Source organism: Panthera uncia (genome assembly GCF_023721935.1).
Source record: "Panthera uncia isolate 11264 chromosome A1 unlocalized genomic scaffold, Puncia_PCG_1.0 HiC_scaffold_17, whole genome shotgun sequence".
Taxonomy (NCBI): Eukaryota; Metazoa; Chordata; class Mammalia; order Carnivora; family Felidae; genus Panthera; species Panthera uncia.
Window position 1 is genome coordinate 60,083,141 of NW_026057577.1, and position 14,333 is coordinate 60,097,473.

The 14,333-nt window shown below is 33.7% G+C and overlaps 1 protein-coding gene across 7 annotated transcripts in view; it reads right to left on the reverse strand.

The window, feature by feature from the left end:
• Positions 1 to 14,333, reverse strand: part of SSBP2 (single stranded DNA binding protein 2) — a 314,003-nt gene that overhangs the window by 55,138 nt on the left and 244,532 nt on the right. For all 7 annotated transcript variants that reach the window (XM_049649739.1, XM_049649742.1, XM_049649741.1 and 4 more), the window contains 2 exons: positions 5,817 to 5,883; positions 5,018 to 5,088 (listed from right to left, as the gene is read on the reverse strand). In XM_049649739.1, the coding sequence (XP_049505696.1) occupies positions 5,018 to 5,088; positions 5,817 to 5,883 (138 nt within the window). The remainder of the gene's footprint in view (positions 1 to 5,017; positions 5,089 to 5,816; positions 5,884 to 14,333) is intronic.

Below are 14,333 nucleotides of genomic sequence, written 5' to 3' on the forward strand. Positions count from 1 at the left end.
ACCATGATGACCCACACTGCCTATCAAATGTTTATTCCTTAGCATGGCTCTATCATGGTATTTGCAGATCAGCCCTAGCCTGTATTTCCTGTATTCATTTCCTATTATCTTCACCTTCTTCCCCTACTCCCAACTATACCCTCCAGCCTACTGGATTTCTTGTAGTTCAGAAACACGCAATACACTTTTACACTCATGGTAACTCCTAGCATGGGCTTTTGTGTAGTAGGTACTAAGATGACAAGGAAATACTCAATGAGACTGTTAACTCCAGAGAGTAAACCACAGTGTATAAATGACCTAGTTACATGTTCTTCTCATTGTTTATTACCTTTTAATTTCAAGAAATCTTACTTAAACATCCCAATTGTAAGTGCTATGGGACAGAAAGGTTTCTATCCAGACTTGAGTCATTAGTTAAAATGATAGTCATTTCCCTTAACCTCTGGACCAAGCATGGCAGTGGCACCAGCAATATTAGCAAGAAGTCTGAGAAGAAAGTTAGCCATTGGAAATAAAATCTGGATGGTAAAGTATAATAGAAATGCTTCAAAAGAAAAGTATCCCTTCATTTTTGGTCTTAGAAGATCTATTTCATTTTATCAAGGGAAACATTAGTTTTCTTTATCGCTCTGGATATAGAAAGATACTGGTTTGAATGTCTGTTGCCACTGCCCCATTTCCTCTGCCCCTCTTTCTATATGTGTGATCATGGGCCAATACTTGTCCCAATTGTCCACTCAGCCTTAATTTCCTTATCATGTCTTCTAAAAGCTTGTTGGAAGACAAAACAAAATCATCTAAAACAGCTATCATAGTGCTCGGTACATTAAAAGCATGACACCACATGCTCAAACACTGTAGCTGCTCTTGCTTGTCGCCATTAATAAGGGACCAACTTAAATGAGCCCTCTTCTCATCAGCTTCTCTTGAGCCCTCAACTGTAACAGAATTATATGCTTGTTTGTGTAATGATTCCCTGACAGAGTATGCATATTTCTTTTCTAGATTTTTTTTCTACTATATGATAGTTTTTCTTTATGTATTTGTGTCTCCTAGTAAACAATAAGTACCTTGAAGGTAGAATCTGTTTTATTCATCTTGGTTTATCCAGTGCTCAAGTATCACAGGAAATGAGTAAGAAATTATCCAATACATAATTTGATAGATTTACAAAATATTTTCATTTTGTGAATAATCTGAAGCAAAAGAAAACAGAAAGATAAGAAAGAATAACAACTGGCTTTTCAAGTGCTATCAACAAAGGCAGAATGGTAAGAGCTAATTTAGAATCACTGAATTTTAAAGCGGATGGCAGCTATACAATTCCATCTGGTTTAATCTCTTTCCCAATGCAATGTTCCTGACAAAATGGCTGTTCAGATTCTGCTTGGAAAGTTTATAAAGAGTTTCTCCATGATTGGGTAGTTTACTTTCTAGAAAGTTCTTCCCTTTACTGAGCTGAATTCTACCTCCTATCTTAAATTTGAAAATAAAGAAAAAGTTAACTCTCTTTACATGACAACTTACTATGTATTCCCATCGCACTATTTCTCCACTCCAGCCAGGTATTTGATTTGGAAATCATGATATGTTCCTACCTGTATACAACTCATTTATCCTTCAGATTTCTGGAGGAACTAGAACTAACTATATAGTCTTGGCAAATTTTTCTGTTAGTCATATGGAACCTGGTGAGCATAAGAACACAGACAAGCTAAGTATATTTTATTACAAAAGCAAGTAGAAAAATGTCTTCAGATATGGTATTAAGATATTTTTCTTGATTAAATAGATAACTGTATATATTATCCCTGAACTTAAATTTAAAATAGGTAAAGTCAGGGCAGGGGGCGGGGGGGCCCCTGGGTGACTCAGTCGGTTAAGCATCTGACTTGGGCTCAGGTCATGATCTCACGGCTTGTGAGTTCAAGCCCCGCATTGGGCTGTGTGCTGACAGCTCGGAGCCTGGAGCCTGCTTCTGATTCTGTCTCCCTGTCTCTCTGCTCCTCCCCTGTTCATGCTCTGTCTCTCCCTCTATCTCAGAAATAAAAATAAAACACTAAAAAAATAAAAAAAAATAAAAAAATAAAATAGGTAAAGGGGTGGGAAAAATATGTCAAGATTTAGAGCTGATGTTATTTCTTCATTCATGTGATAAACATTAAGCACATGTTTACTATAATGTAGGTGTGATCTGCCTAAATCAGCCTTATCTAAGAATCCTTAGATTATATATATTTCTTTGTTTTAGGAATTCAATTATTCTAACAGATAACTACTGTCCTTCTCCATTATACTTGTCTTAAGCTCAAAATATTATGGAAATGAGATCTACAATAAAAAAAAAGAGTTGTATTTTATGTTTGTGTAAAAGACTAGAAACAATATTACAGAGACTATTTTCATAATTCAACTAGAAAAAAGCAGATGCATTCTGTTCTTGGGTAGCATCTGTATGGTTAAATACCTGCTATGAGAATTGTTTTTCTCATTATCTTTCAAGAAACACAGATAACTTTTACAAACCTCATAGTTTATAATGCCTATGTTTCATATGTCAGGTGTTATAGATAAATATCTCAAAAGAATCCTTCATTCCAAATTATGTTACCTTACATTTTACCTATTCTGCCACTCATATTAATAGGATTCCTTTTCATTCAAGTAATGGCATGTATAAATAATTTCCTTTAACCATTGACGCTCTGTATAGTGTGATTTAAAGACGTTAATGTAGGTAGTTCTTGTTTCTGAAGTAAATTCAAAGCAAAACATTTTATCTACCTCAAACTATGAAGATATAAATAGCAAGGATATTAATCCAAATGGCAGAAATAAACTACTCTGATTTTGAAAATACAAAGAAAGAATTCACACTTACATGATAAACTTGGGTATTAAAACTCATCAATAAGAGATTATATACCAGAAATCTACTCATTTACTTTTTTATTATAATTTACTTATAACACAAAACACATAAACAGCTAGGTATTTATAAAACATAAAGACCAGTATGCTTTCTATTTCTGCATTTCCAAATGAGATCTAAGTGCGCATATAACTTAAGTAACCATTGTTTCATCTTTCAAACACTGCAAAACTGACCCTTAAATCAGACTCTAGTTTTTAAAAGTATTGAAAATATTGATTTGGGAGGACAAAAGTTTAAAGAGCCGCTAGTTTAAAAATCAGTGAACTGAATGAAGAACGGTAACTAAATTACAGGCACCACATTTTTATGTATATTTAAAATGTATCTAGGGGTGCCTGGGTGGCTCAGTTGGTTTAGTGTCCGACTTCAGCTTAGGTCATGATCTCATGCTTCATGAGTTTGAGCCCCTTGTCAGGTTCTGTGCTGACAGTGCAGAGCCTGGAAACTGCTTCGGATTCTGTGTCTCCTTCTCTCTATCCCTCCCCTACTTGTTCTCTATCTCTGTCTCTCTCTCAAAAATAAATAGACATTAAAAAAAATGTATCTATTATGAAATTTTGGGGAGAAAATCCTTCAATTTCTGTATAGTTAAACTGGCTTAGTTCATTAAAAACTAAAATATATATTGAGTCAATGAAATATCCTGTAGATCTTATGAATTCTAATTGATATTAATAGCTTCTGATGGTTGATCACATACATCATCAACCCTAACATGAATAGATATAGGGGAAAATGATTTAAATATCTAAATCAGTTTTATAAGATCTTAAGAAAATACTAGGAAATAAATGAGACTAAATAAATAATTTCTTTCTGAGGGTGTCAAAAATTTACATATTAGGTTTTATTTTTTTAATGAAATATAGTATCTTTGAAAATTTTGGTTATATGGTCTTTGTGTTTCAATACACTTATATATATATACATGTATATATATAACTGTGTGTATATATATATATAATTGTACATATATATGTGTGTATATATATACATATGTATTTATACATATATATATAATTGTATGTATATATATACATATGTGTGTGTGTGTGTGTATATATATATATATATACCTATATAATTATAATGTTGGTTGGAAACTCTTAGGTCTAACTCATATTATCTCAGTGTTAGATTCTTGATTTTCTGACTCCTTTGGGCACACAACAAAATATTAATTTTTAAAAAGTAGATACATAAAACAAGTTCCTAAAACTGTCACTTATAAAGCTATTCTTGGAAAGAATAAAGAAAATAAATTAATTCACTCTTTTAGCCAGTATTATGACATACTAACCTCTGACCCATCAGATAGAAATTTAAAATTCTGGATTTGGGGCTAGCTTCCTTGAAACATAACATTATAACATTAATTTCTACTTCATGCAGTTTTCCCAAGAGAGACAAAAGGATGTTTTACCAAAAATAACTGATATTCTATAACACCATATTTTAAAAAAATATATGTCACCAACAGGTAGGACAGATTCAAACTCATATTGTGTACTTCTGAGAAATTTTGATAGAGAAGAAGGCTAACATCTGATATACACTGATAGGATTATGCTTGTTCACTAACACCCATTTTAATGTTTATTTCTAAATAGTTATTATGTTCATATTCTATGAATATGAATATAATAAATTGCCAATGGCATTCTTTAAGAGACTTCTAGAAATATATTTTATGCTGCTTATTCTATTTAATAGCTTAGCTCAATTGCATTTTATTTAACTTATATGCTTATCTTTTATAATAATTATTACAATATTTTTATATTTCCTCAGCATAGTTAACAAAAAGGTAATTAATAGTTATTTTTTATAATAATTACTTTATTGTATTTCTACATATTTTTTCAAATGTACTAAAGGCATATGTGATAGCACTCTTAAAATATGGTTTGTTGTCACATCATTTTGGACATGTCACAGATATTCTGTTCCTCAAGAACCTAATAATTATGTTATATCAAGCCTTTAATGCATATAATAAAAGCCAGCAAATGATATAGTTTGTTTATAGAAGATGAAGGCAAAAAACTCAGCATCTAGCTTTTTGTGCTGATTATTTACCTGTGGTCCTAAGGGCACCATTCCTCTTGGAGGAGTCATTCTCTGCATTGGCCCACCCATATTTGGATGTCCTTTAAAAAAAAAAAAAAGGTATGAAGATACTAGCAAAGTAATGAGCATGAGTGCTAAACCAGGAGCCAGTAGCCTCCTCTCTGCTTTACATTAAATCTTACTTAGTAAGGGACTGGGTTATTGACATCATCTCATCTTGGCTTCCATGGCTACTTTTTTGCCTCTTACTGCTGCTTGCCTACACTCCATTCACTGAGATTAAATTCTTCTTCCTAGTCTGTACTGAAATACATCTCTCGTATGATTTGCTGCTTTTACCTTGGAACAGTGTATTAGAGCCATACCTATCTGTGGTACCTAAACATCTCTGTTGGAAGGACCGAATTATTGATTTGTTAAAATAATCAAGCTACTGTTGCTTAGCATTTTCTTTCCTCCTGCTCATCTTTCAGATGGACTAACCTATCTGAAAAAGGCAGAAGATATCATATGTGATGTAATCATTTAAATTTCCATTTGTTAGAAGTTATATAAAAGGTTTTAGAAGTTATTAGTTAAAATATGGATTTTGGATATTTAATTACTATTTCTTTTATTATTACTACCCTCACTATCATGCATAATTGTGAGAGTAAGCTGAAAATACAAGTCATTTGGCCATGTTACCTGCAAAAATGCAACTGGGATAATTATAGAACATATATACAAATAAGACTGTCCTTAAAAAAAAAGGATTTCCTTTGAGATTCTGCATGTCAATTTCACTTTTTTACTTTAAAGTAATCACCTTGTTGTCGAGTTGGGTCCATTCCACTTGGAAGTAATGGCTGACTTCCTGGGACACCACCAAGTGCCTAGCATATTTTGTAAAAGAAAACAAAAAGAAATGTTGTAAATAATTATAAAATACACGCTTTAACAATTCTTTTTCAAAATTCCTATAATTATAGAATCCATTTGAATATTTTGCAAGATTTCTTATATTTCACATTAATTTATAAATTTTATAGCTCTATATCCCTATATAAGTTCTTAGTTCTAAAAAGATTCTACCTTGCCCAATTTTGTGGTAAATAAAGTAAGTACTTCTTGGGAACAAATATCTAGGCAAAAATTGCCCTATTTCTTCCTGAGAAGTATTATGCCTTTCCCCAAAATTAATTTACTAAGGGTACGAAAATAACTGATTTCGCTTCTTGAATGTAATCTCTCTACATTCTACAGATTATTTTACTCATTTGAAATTATAATAGCAGCAGGACTAAAATACCAAGGGGCCAATGAATTTTTGGGGGGGTAAATTTTCCCTAAGAAGCTATTTAGAAAAATAATACTCTATAGTTAAGTTCAAATAATTTGGCCGAATGGAAAAAAGAGAACTAGAACTGAAAAAGGTGGAGAGATTAACAGACAGGGTTTATTTTATGAAAGGTGTGCTACTGGATATATACTGAATCAAAAGTTTCTAACAGTTGTCTGAGCAGCACTTAGAGCTGGGCCAAACTGTACATGATTCAAATTTTCTGATCCTATGAAGTATACGTGTATTCATTCATATGTACACGTAAGCCTGATAATTGGCAAGAATTTCTATAAAGTCCACTAATTTAACCTAGAGCAGAATAAATCTTGTCTAATTAGTTAAAATTTTCAAAAGAAATTCAACATCAAAAAAAATAAATATCTGATCAGAACTGTTTTCTTAATTGTTATCACTTGGGATACAGTAGAGAGCTGCCATTTCTTAAGCCATTTTTGAAATTCTTTCAATTTTATTTTCTTACAAGCGTACCGAATATATATGCTACCATATACCCTGTTCTCTGCTTACCTTACTAGCCTAATTTCTTGCCACTACCACACTTGCTAACTTCCAGCCATAGAAAACTTCCTTCAGTTTTTTTCAATTCATGCATTTAATCAATAATACCTAAATGCCAACCATTAAAAACAAAACAAAAGTAAACTAAAATGAAACAATCTCTCTTCTCAAGAAGCTCAATAAAGGGTGACCCTTGCTGACATATTTCAGATCTCAGTTTAGGGATCACTTCCTAACAAAATTCTTCCATTTAACCCCATTATGGTATAAGTTCTCCATTTGCTTTAAGATAACATATATGTATTTTTTAATTTTCAAATTTACAGAAACAGTACAAAGGATTCCCATATATTCTGACACCAACTGCCCAACTGTTAACATTTCCCCACATCTGCCCCATCACCCTTTCTCTTTCTCTCTATACACTTGTTATCCTCACTCTTTTTCAGAACTGTGTTGAGAGTAAGCTACAGACATTATGCCTCATCACCTCTAAGTACTGCTGAGTATAGTTCTCTAAACAAGGATATTTCTGTACATAACCATAACACAACTTTCCAAGACAGGAAATCCACATTGATATAACACTACCATCCAAGCCACAGATCTCAATCAAATTTTGCCATTTGTCTCAGCAATGTTCCTTTTTACTTTCTGTGGCCAGGATCTCATGGACCACATGTTGCATTTAACTGTCATATTTCTTCACCCTCTCCCAGGCAAGAATTATTCCTTAGTCTCTGTCATGTTAACAGTTCTAGAGAATGGATCTTAAATTCTATGGGATGATCTTCTGATGCCTCTTCATGCTCCAGACTTTGGTCCTATTTTCTTAAAAGGAATACTGCAGCAATGATGCTGTGCTCTTCTCAGTGAAACTCATCAGAGGCACATCATGCTTACTCATCCCATTACTGGGATGTTAACCTTTCTCATCTAATCTTGTCAGTGTCTCCCAGGTTTGTACACCATAAGGTCATTACTTTTACTCTTTGTAATTGATTAATTTTAGTGTCAGAGCTATTCCAAGATTGTCAGCATCCCATTCATCATCAATAGTTTATCAACCCACCAGCATCCACTGACAACTCCTAAGTACTAGGATAGTTGCCAAATGGAGATATTCCATGTCTATCATTCTTTCTATGCTGTTTAATTGGCATATACTGTAAGGAACAGCTCTTTCTTTTCTTTCTTTCTTTTTCTTTCTTTCTTTCTTTCTTTCTTTCTTTCTTTCTTTCTTTTCTTTTTCTTCCTATTTTACTCAATGGTTGTAATATATTACTATCATCACTTATTTTAATATTCAAGATTTGCCCAGTGTTCAAATATTCAAGATGGCTCTGGTGATCTTTTGACACAACCTCATCATATTTTGAGCATTTTCTTCCTGGCACAAGATGGTTCAAGTTCATCTCATATTTTTTCTAGCATAGCTCTGAAATCAGACCTTACTTCAAAGGGCCCAGGGCCCTGATTCTTTCTAGTGGAGGACAACATGTAGACATCAAGATCTGAGATCTCAGAGTGCTCGTTGTAACTTTGGTACATTGCCTTTTGGCTCTGCCAATAGATGCTGCACTCAAAAATCTATGTGTGTATGTACACACATTTATATGCACACATATATACATCTCTAACTCCATATCTGTGTGTATGTGGTACACACATACCATAAATTCATATTCTCCAACACCAAGTCAACAGCTCCAATTCCAATGTAAAACCTCAGGATTATATTTAATCTTCTTCATTTTTATGTTCAAATGTTTTCTCTAACAGTGGGAAACCAGGCTTTCATTGTCTTCAATATCTTTTTTTTTTTTTTTTTGCTCAAAGTATTTATTTGCTCAGTATAACAGATCTCCCAACTATAACAACCGTTTCTTTTTTTGTCACCTCTGGGCCACTCCTTCCTTCCTCCCTGAATGTCTTAGCATACGGGGGAGGTAAGGGCTTGTTATATGCGTAAAAAAAATTTTTTTTAATGTTTATTTATTTTTGAGAGAGTGAGAGACAGGGACAGAGACAGGGAGAGAGAGAATTCCAAGTAGGCTCCGCTCTGGCAGCTCAAAGCCTGATGTGGGTTTCGAACCCACAAACCATGAGATCATGACCTGAGCTGAAATCAAGAATTGGACATTTAACTGACTGAGCCACCCAGGCGCCCCTTATGTGCCTTTATAGGATTTTATACTTTACTTTCATAGAACTTAAATACAATCATGGCTCATTTTTCTTTCTGTATCTCCAAAAGACTGTAAACTCTGAGGAAGTGTAGAACCTATCTGTGCCTTCTGGTTCAGAGAAGTATTTACTGAAGGACTAAAAGAAATAAAGTTTAGATTGGGCAATTTTAGGAATCATCAGTGATAAAATCCTAAGAATGAAACTGATTTCAAAGAGAAGAAAAAAGATCAACAATATAATTCTTTAAAAATACTAAGGAGAGGGAGGCCTGGATGGCTCAATTGGTTAAGCATCCCACTTCAACTCAGGTCATGATCTCATGGCTGATAAGTTCAAGCCCCGCGTTGGGCTCTGTGCTGACAGCTCAGGGCCTGGAACCTGCTTCAGATTCTGTGTCTCCCTCTCTCTCTGCCCCTCCCCCATTCACACTTTGTCTCTCTGTCTCTCCCTCTCAAAAATAAACATTTAAAAAATTAAAAAAAAATACCAAGGAGAGGTAGGAAAGAAAACTGAAACTGAATAGGTATGAAATTAGAAAGTGGACTAAGACCAAAATTCCAGAATGCACAAGGTAAGTTTTAAAAAGGCAGAAGTAGTCAACACTGTCAAAAGTTATGTAAAAAATGAATTTGGAACACTGAAAATATGTGACTAATTAGCATTATCTTCAATTGTGAGTCTGGAATTCTTGCTTTTTTTTAGGTCCCCAAATGGTTATACTCTGGACTTTGATTTCTGAATTTCTAAATCTCATTAAAGGCATCATGTTTTAGCTCTGGAAACCATTTTCTTCAAAATTTTACTTTTTGTTGTTTATCTTAGAATATCAGAATAGTTGACAAGTCTTTTAGTTTCTATTCATCACTTAAAAATACAGATAATTTCGATCAATATCAAGTTGTCTTTCAAAATGAGTGTCCTTTTCCTAAATTTAACTCTTTAGTCATCAGTGTTTGTCTTTTGTTAAGTCAGATTTCTAACTTTTAAAAGATTTTTATCAGTCCTGGGATTACCAGATGATGGTTTTGGGTATAAACAAGACCATAATTGTTACATTTCTTAAAACTTTACTATCAGGAAAAATAAATTTATACATTTTGGGGTTGATATTATTTTCATATTTTCTACCATGCTAATTACATTCTATTAGGACTTGTTTAACTAGTCACAAATTTTGGCACACAGTCTTTGTTCTATAAAAGATCTTCACTCTGATAGAGAAAATAACACTAATGATAAGGATGCTTAATAATAACAAACAGTATCAATAATAATATACACTTGTGGTTCTTTATATTTATTATTTAACTCAATGCTTACAACATCTCATGAAGTTATTATTATTAATCCTTCCTGATGAGAAGAAACAGATTTAATACAGGAGTCTTCCCTTATCTATGGTTTCACTTTCTGTAGTTTTAGTTACCATGGTCTACCTTGGTCCTGAAACAGAAGAGCAGCCTAAAAGCTATGCCACAGTGACCACGTCATTCACCTCACATCATCTCATCATGTAGGCATGTGATCATCTCATATCATCATAAAAAAAGTGAGTACAGTACAATAAGATATTTTGAGAGAGTGTACCACATGCATAAAACTTTTACCATTTTTATACTGCTACATTTTATTATTGTTGTTGTTATACAACTCTACTTAATTTATAAATTAAACTTTATCATAGGTATGTTTGCATAGGAAGAAATCATAGTATATAAACAATTAGGTACTATCCGTGGTTCTCATGCATCTACTGGGGATCTTGGAAGATATCCTTTATAGAAAAGGGAGCACCACTATGCGTAAATAATTTGTTAATTTGTTGATGGTTATACTACTGTTAAGTAGCAGAGCCAAGGCTTCAAATCAGGTCAACATACTCCAAAAGTTCTAAATATAGGCCTTAACTCCTAGGATTTAAAATAAATGAAATAATACGAAATTTCACTTAAATAGAAACAATTAAATGGAAGAATTTCTTGCTTCATAAAAAAATTAGTTTACAAAGGATTCATTACATGATTCCAGTGGTAAACCCCACAAGGAACTTAAGATTCTGGTACATATTTCCTTGAATATCATTACATATACTGTCTACTCATAGAGACTAGATGCTCACTGATGATTTTAAAAACGGTGAATTTATCAAGGCTTTTATGATATAATTTACTTAATAATTTTGAACTACAACATTTTTAATAGGCCCCCTCAATTATATGAAATGAAGTAAAATCATATAATTAAGAAAGTTTAAAAGTAAAAAGGATTTTAAAAATACTTGAGTCTATTCTCATTTTACTGCTAAGAAAATTAAGACCCATAAAGGTTAAATGACTCGCTCGAAGTCATGCGTTTCTGGGCATTGGTGGCATTTGGACCTAAGATGATTGACACAACTGAGGTCCTTTCAACAACACCACGGTCATTTTTTTTTTCCTGGAAAAAGGCACTATCAGTAGAAAAGATATCAAAATACAGAAATGTTACATTCAGTATAGAAAGATATTCGTCTTCAAAGCACAATTCATGGGGCACCTGGGTGCCTCAGTTGGTTAAGCATCTGGCTTCGGCTCAGGTCATGATCTCATGGTTTGTGGCTTTGAGCCCCATCTCACGCTCCACCCTGGCAGTGCAGAGCCTGCTAAGGATTCTGTCTCTCTCTCCCTGGCCCTCCCCTGCTCACTCTGTCTCTCAAAATAAATAAATAAATGAGAAAAAATAGAGTGCATGAAAGTAGGAGAGAGGGGCACAGAGAGAGACAGAGAGAATCTCAAGAGACATAGAGAATCTCCATGCTCAGTGTGGGGCTTGATCCTACAACTTGAGCCAAAATCAGTTGGAGATATGTAGGTGCCCTCTTTTTTCTATGTATTAACCACTGCAAATACACTATCCAATATACAGCCCTTTGCCACATGCAGCCAGTTAAATTAAAATTAATAAAGTTTCAAAAAGTTCCATTGGGCAGCACTGCATTAGGATGCCAACTCCACAATAAGAGGGATTCTCATTAGTTTGTTGATGTTTGCCCACAAGTCAAATGGTGTCTGGCACATACTAAACCTAAACGAATATCTGTTGAATGACTGAATCTTTTTTAATGTTTATTTCTTTTGAGAGAGAGAGAGAACAGGGGAGGGGCAGAGAGAGAGGGAGAGAGAGAGAAACCCCAGCAGGCTGCAAGCTGTCAGTGCAAAGCCTGACGCCAGGCTCGATCTCACCAATCCTGAGATTGTGACCTGAGCCAAAATCAAGTCAGGCACTTAGGGGCTCCTGGGCAGCTCAGTCAGTTGGGTGTCCAACTTTGGCTCATGTCATGATCTCATGGTTCGTGAGTTCGAGCCCCATGTCGGGCTCTGTGCTGACAGCTCAGAGCCTGGAGCCTGCTTCAGATTCTGTGTCTCCCTCTCTCTGCCCCTCCCCTGTTCATGCTCTCTCTCTCTCTCACCAAAAAAAAAAAAATAAAAAAAAAAAAAAAAAAAAAAGTCGGGTGCTTAAATGACTGAGCCACCCAGGTGCCCCTGAATATTTCTGAGAGATGTCATATAGTCCAAAGAAGTTTCCAATCAAATACATGGCAATGCACTTTTTGTATTGGTTTATGTCTAAAAAGGGAGTATCTGTGATAAAAATGTTATAAGATAATAAGATGTTTTGGCAAAAGAAGTAACTATTATACCAAAAAGCTCTATATACCTGTAACATAAATTGAGTAAGACTGCACAGCATTTGCTATGTAAAGTTTTCTTGGTTTGGGAAGGAGAATGAAGTTTATTTTGTTCCAGACATTTTAAATTTGTTAATTTCCTGTGTCTTACAAAGATAGGAATTGGAAAGGGTATATATCTCAGGATACACTCATAATTCTAAGTTATAAGGAAAATAGGTTTTTAAATGTGTTTCAATGGATTTCAAATAATAATTTAAATACATTAATAGTGTAATTATCATAGCAACAAAGAAATAAGATCTCAATGACAGAAAGGAATATTTTGAACTGGCCAAAAAAAGTATACTTTATTAATCACTGATTTATATTATACAGGTGCAACATTTAATTTTTATAGCTAAAGATTTACTATGGCCATCCTTACAATTGCAGCTAGAAGACTACTATTATTTACTCAAGGTAGAACATACTTTGCCTTATGCAGCTGAGGTCTTTCTTATGTTCTTACACTAATATCATTAAACAAAAGTAGGATTTTGTATATGGAAAATTTTACCAAGACAAAACTATTGGAAAAAGCCATGCTAAATGGCATTTATCCTGAAAATAGAACATAAAGTGCATTTTAAAATATAGATACCTTGTTATACAGGAAACGTAAAATTTATTTTCAGTATCTGAGAAAACATCCCAACAATTTTTTTCTGTTCAAATGCCTGTTGATAGTTTCTCTATGAAAAGTGATGAAGAAAAGTCTTTTTTTTATAGATTTGCCTATCCTTAGCATATATTATGTTTTTCTTTTCATCATGTAAGAACTATATATTCAATATTAATGGAGAATAATCTTATGTATTGAATAACTAAAAGAATAAAACATCTATACTTTTATCTATGTACAAAATTAACTAGTAATATCTTCTAATCACAAATGAAATACTTTTTCAATGCAAACTTTAAAAATGAAGAAATAGGGGCACCTGGGTGGCTCAGTCAGTTAAGCATCTGACTTCAGCTCAGGTCATGATCTTGCAGTCTGTGAGTTCAACTCCCATGTTGGGCTCTGTGTGGACAGCTCAGAGCCTGGAGCCTGCTTTAGTTTCTGTCTGTCTCCCTTTGCCCCTTCCCCGCTCACTCTCTGTCTGTCTCTCTCTCTCTCTCAAAAAGAAATAAATATTAAAAAAATTTGTTTAAATAAAAATATGCAGAAATAAACAAAGCAAGCACTCATAATTCTACTATCCAGAAATAAAGGACATATCTTGATAATCTTTGACAAATATGTGTGTGTGTGTGTGTGTGTGTGTGTGTGTGTGTGTGTATGTGTCTGTGTGTGATGAGTGGGGGAAACTGAGTTTGTATAGTGATAAAGAAAAGGTGATATACTACATGACCTTTATGCCTTCTTTACAGTTGGTAATAGATCATTAACATTTTATCATATCAATAAGTGTAATTCTATAATATGCTTTTTTAATAGCTGCATATTATTTTATCATTTGGATATACCATAATTTAACTATTCATCTGCTAATGGAGAAATATCTTTGAGACTTTCAGTAGAATAAATAGTCAGATGCACTGTGTTTTTAGAATATCAAATCAGCTTTGGAATATAAAAT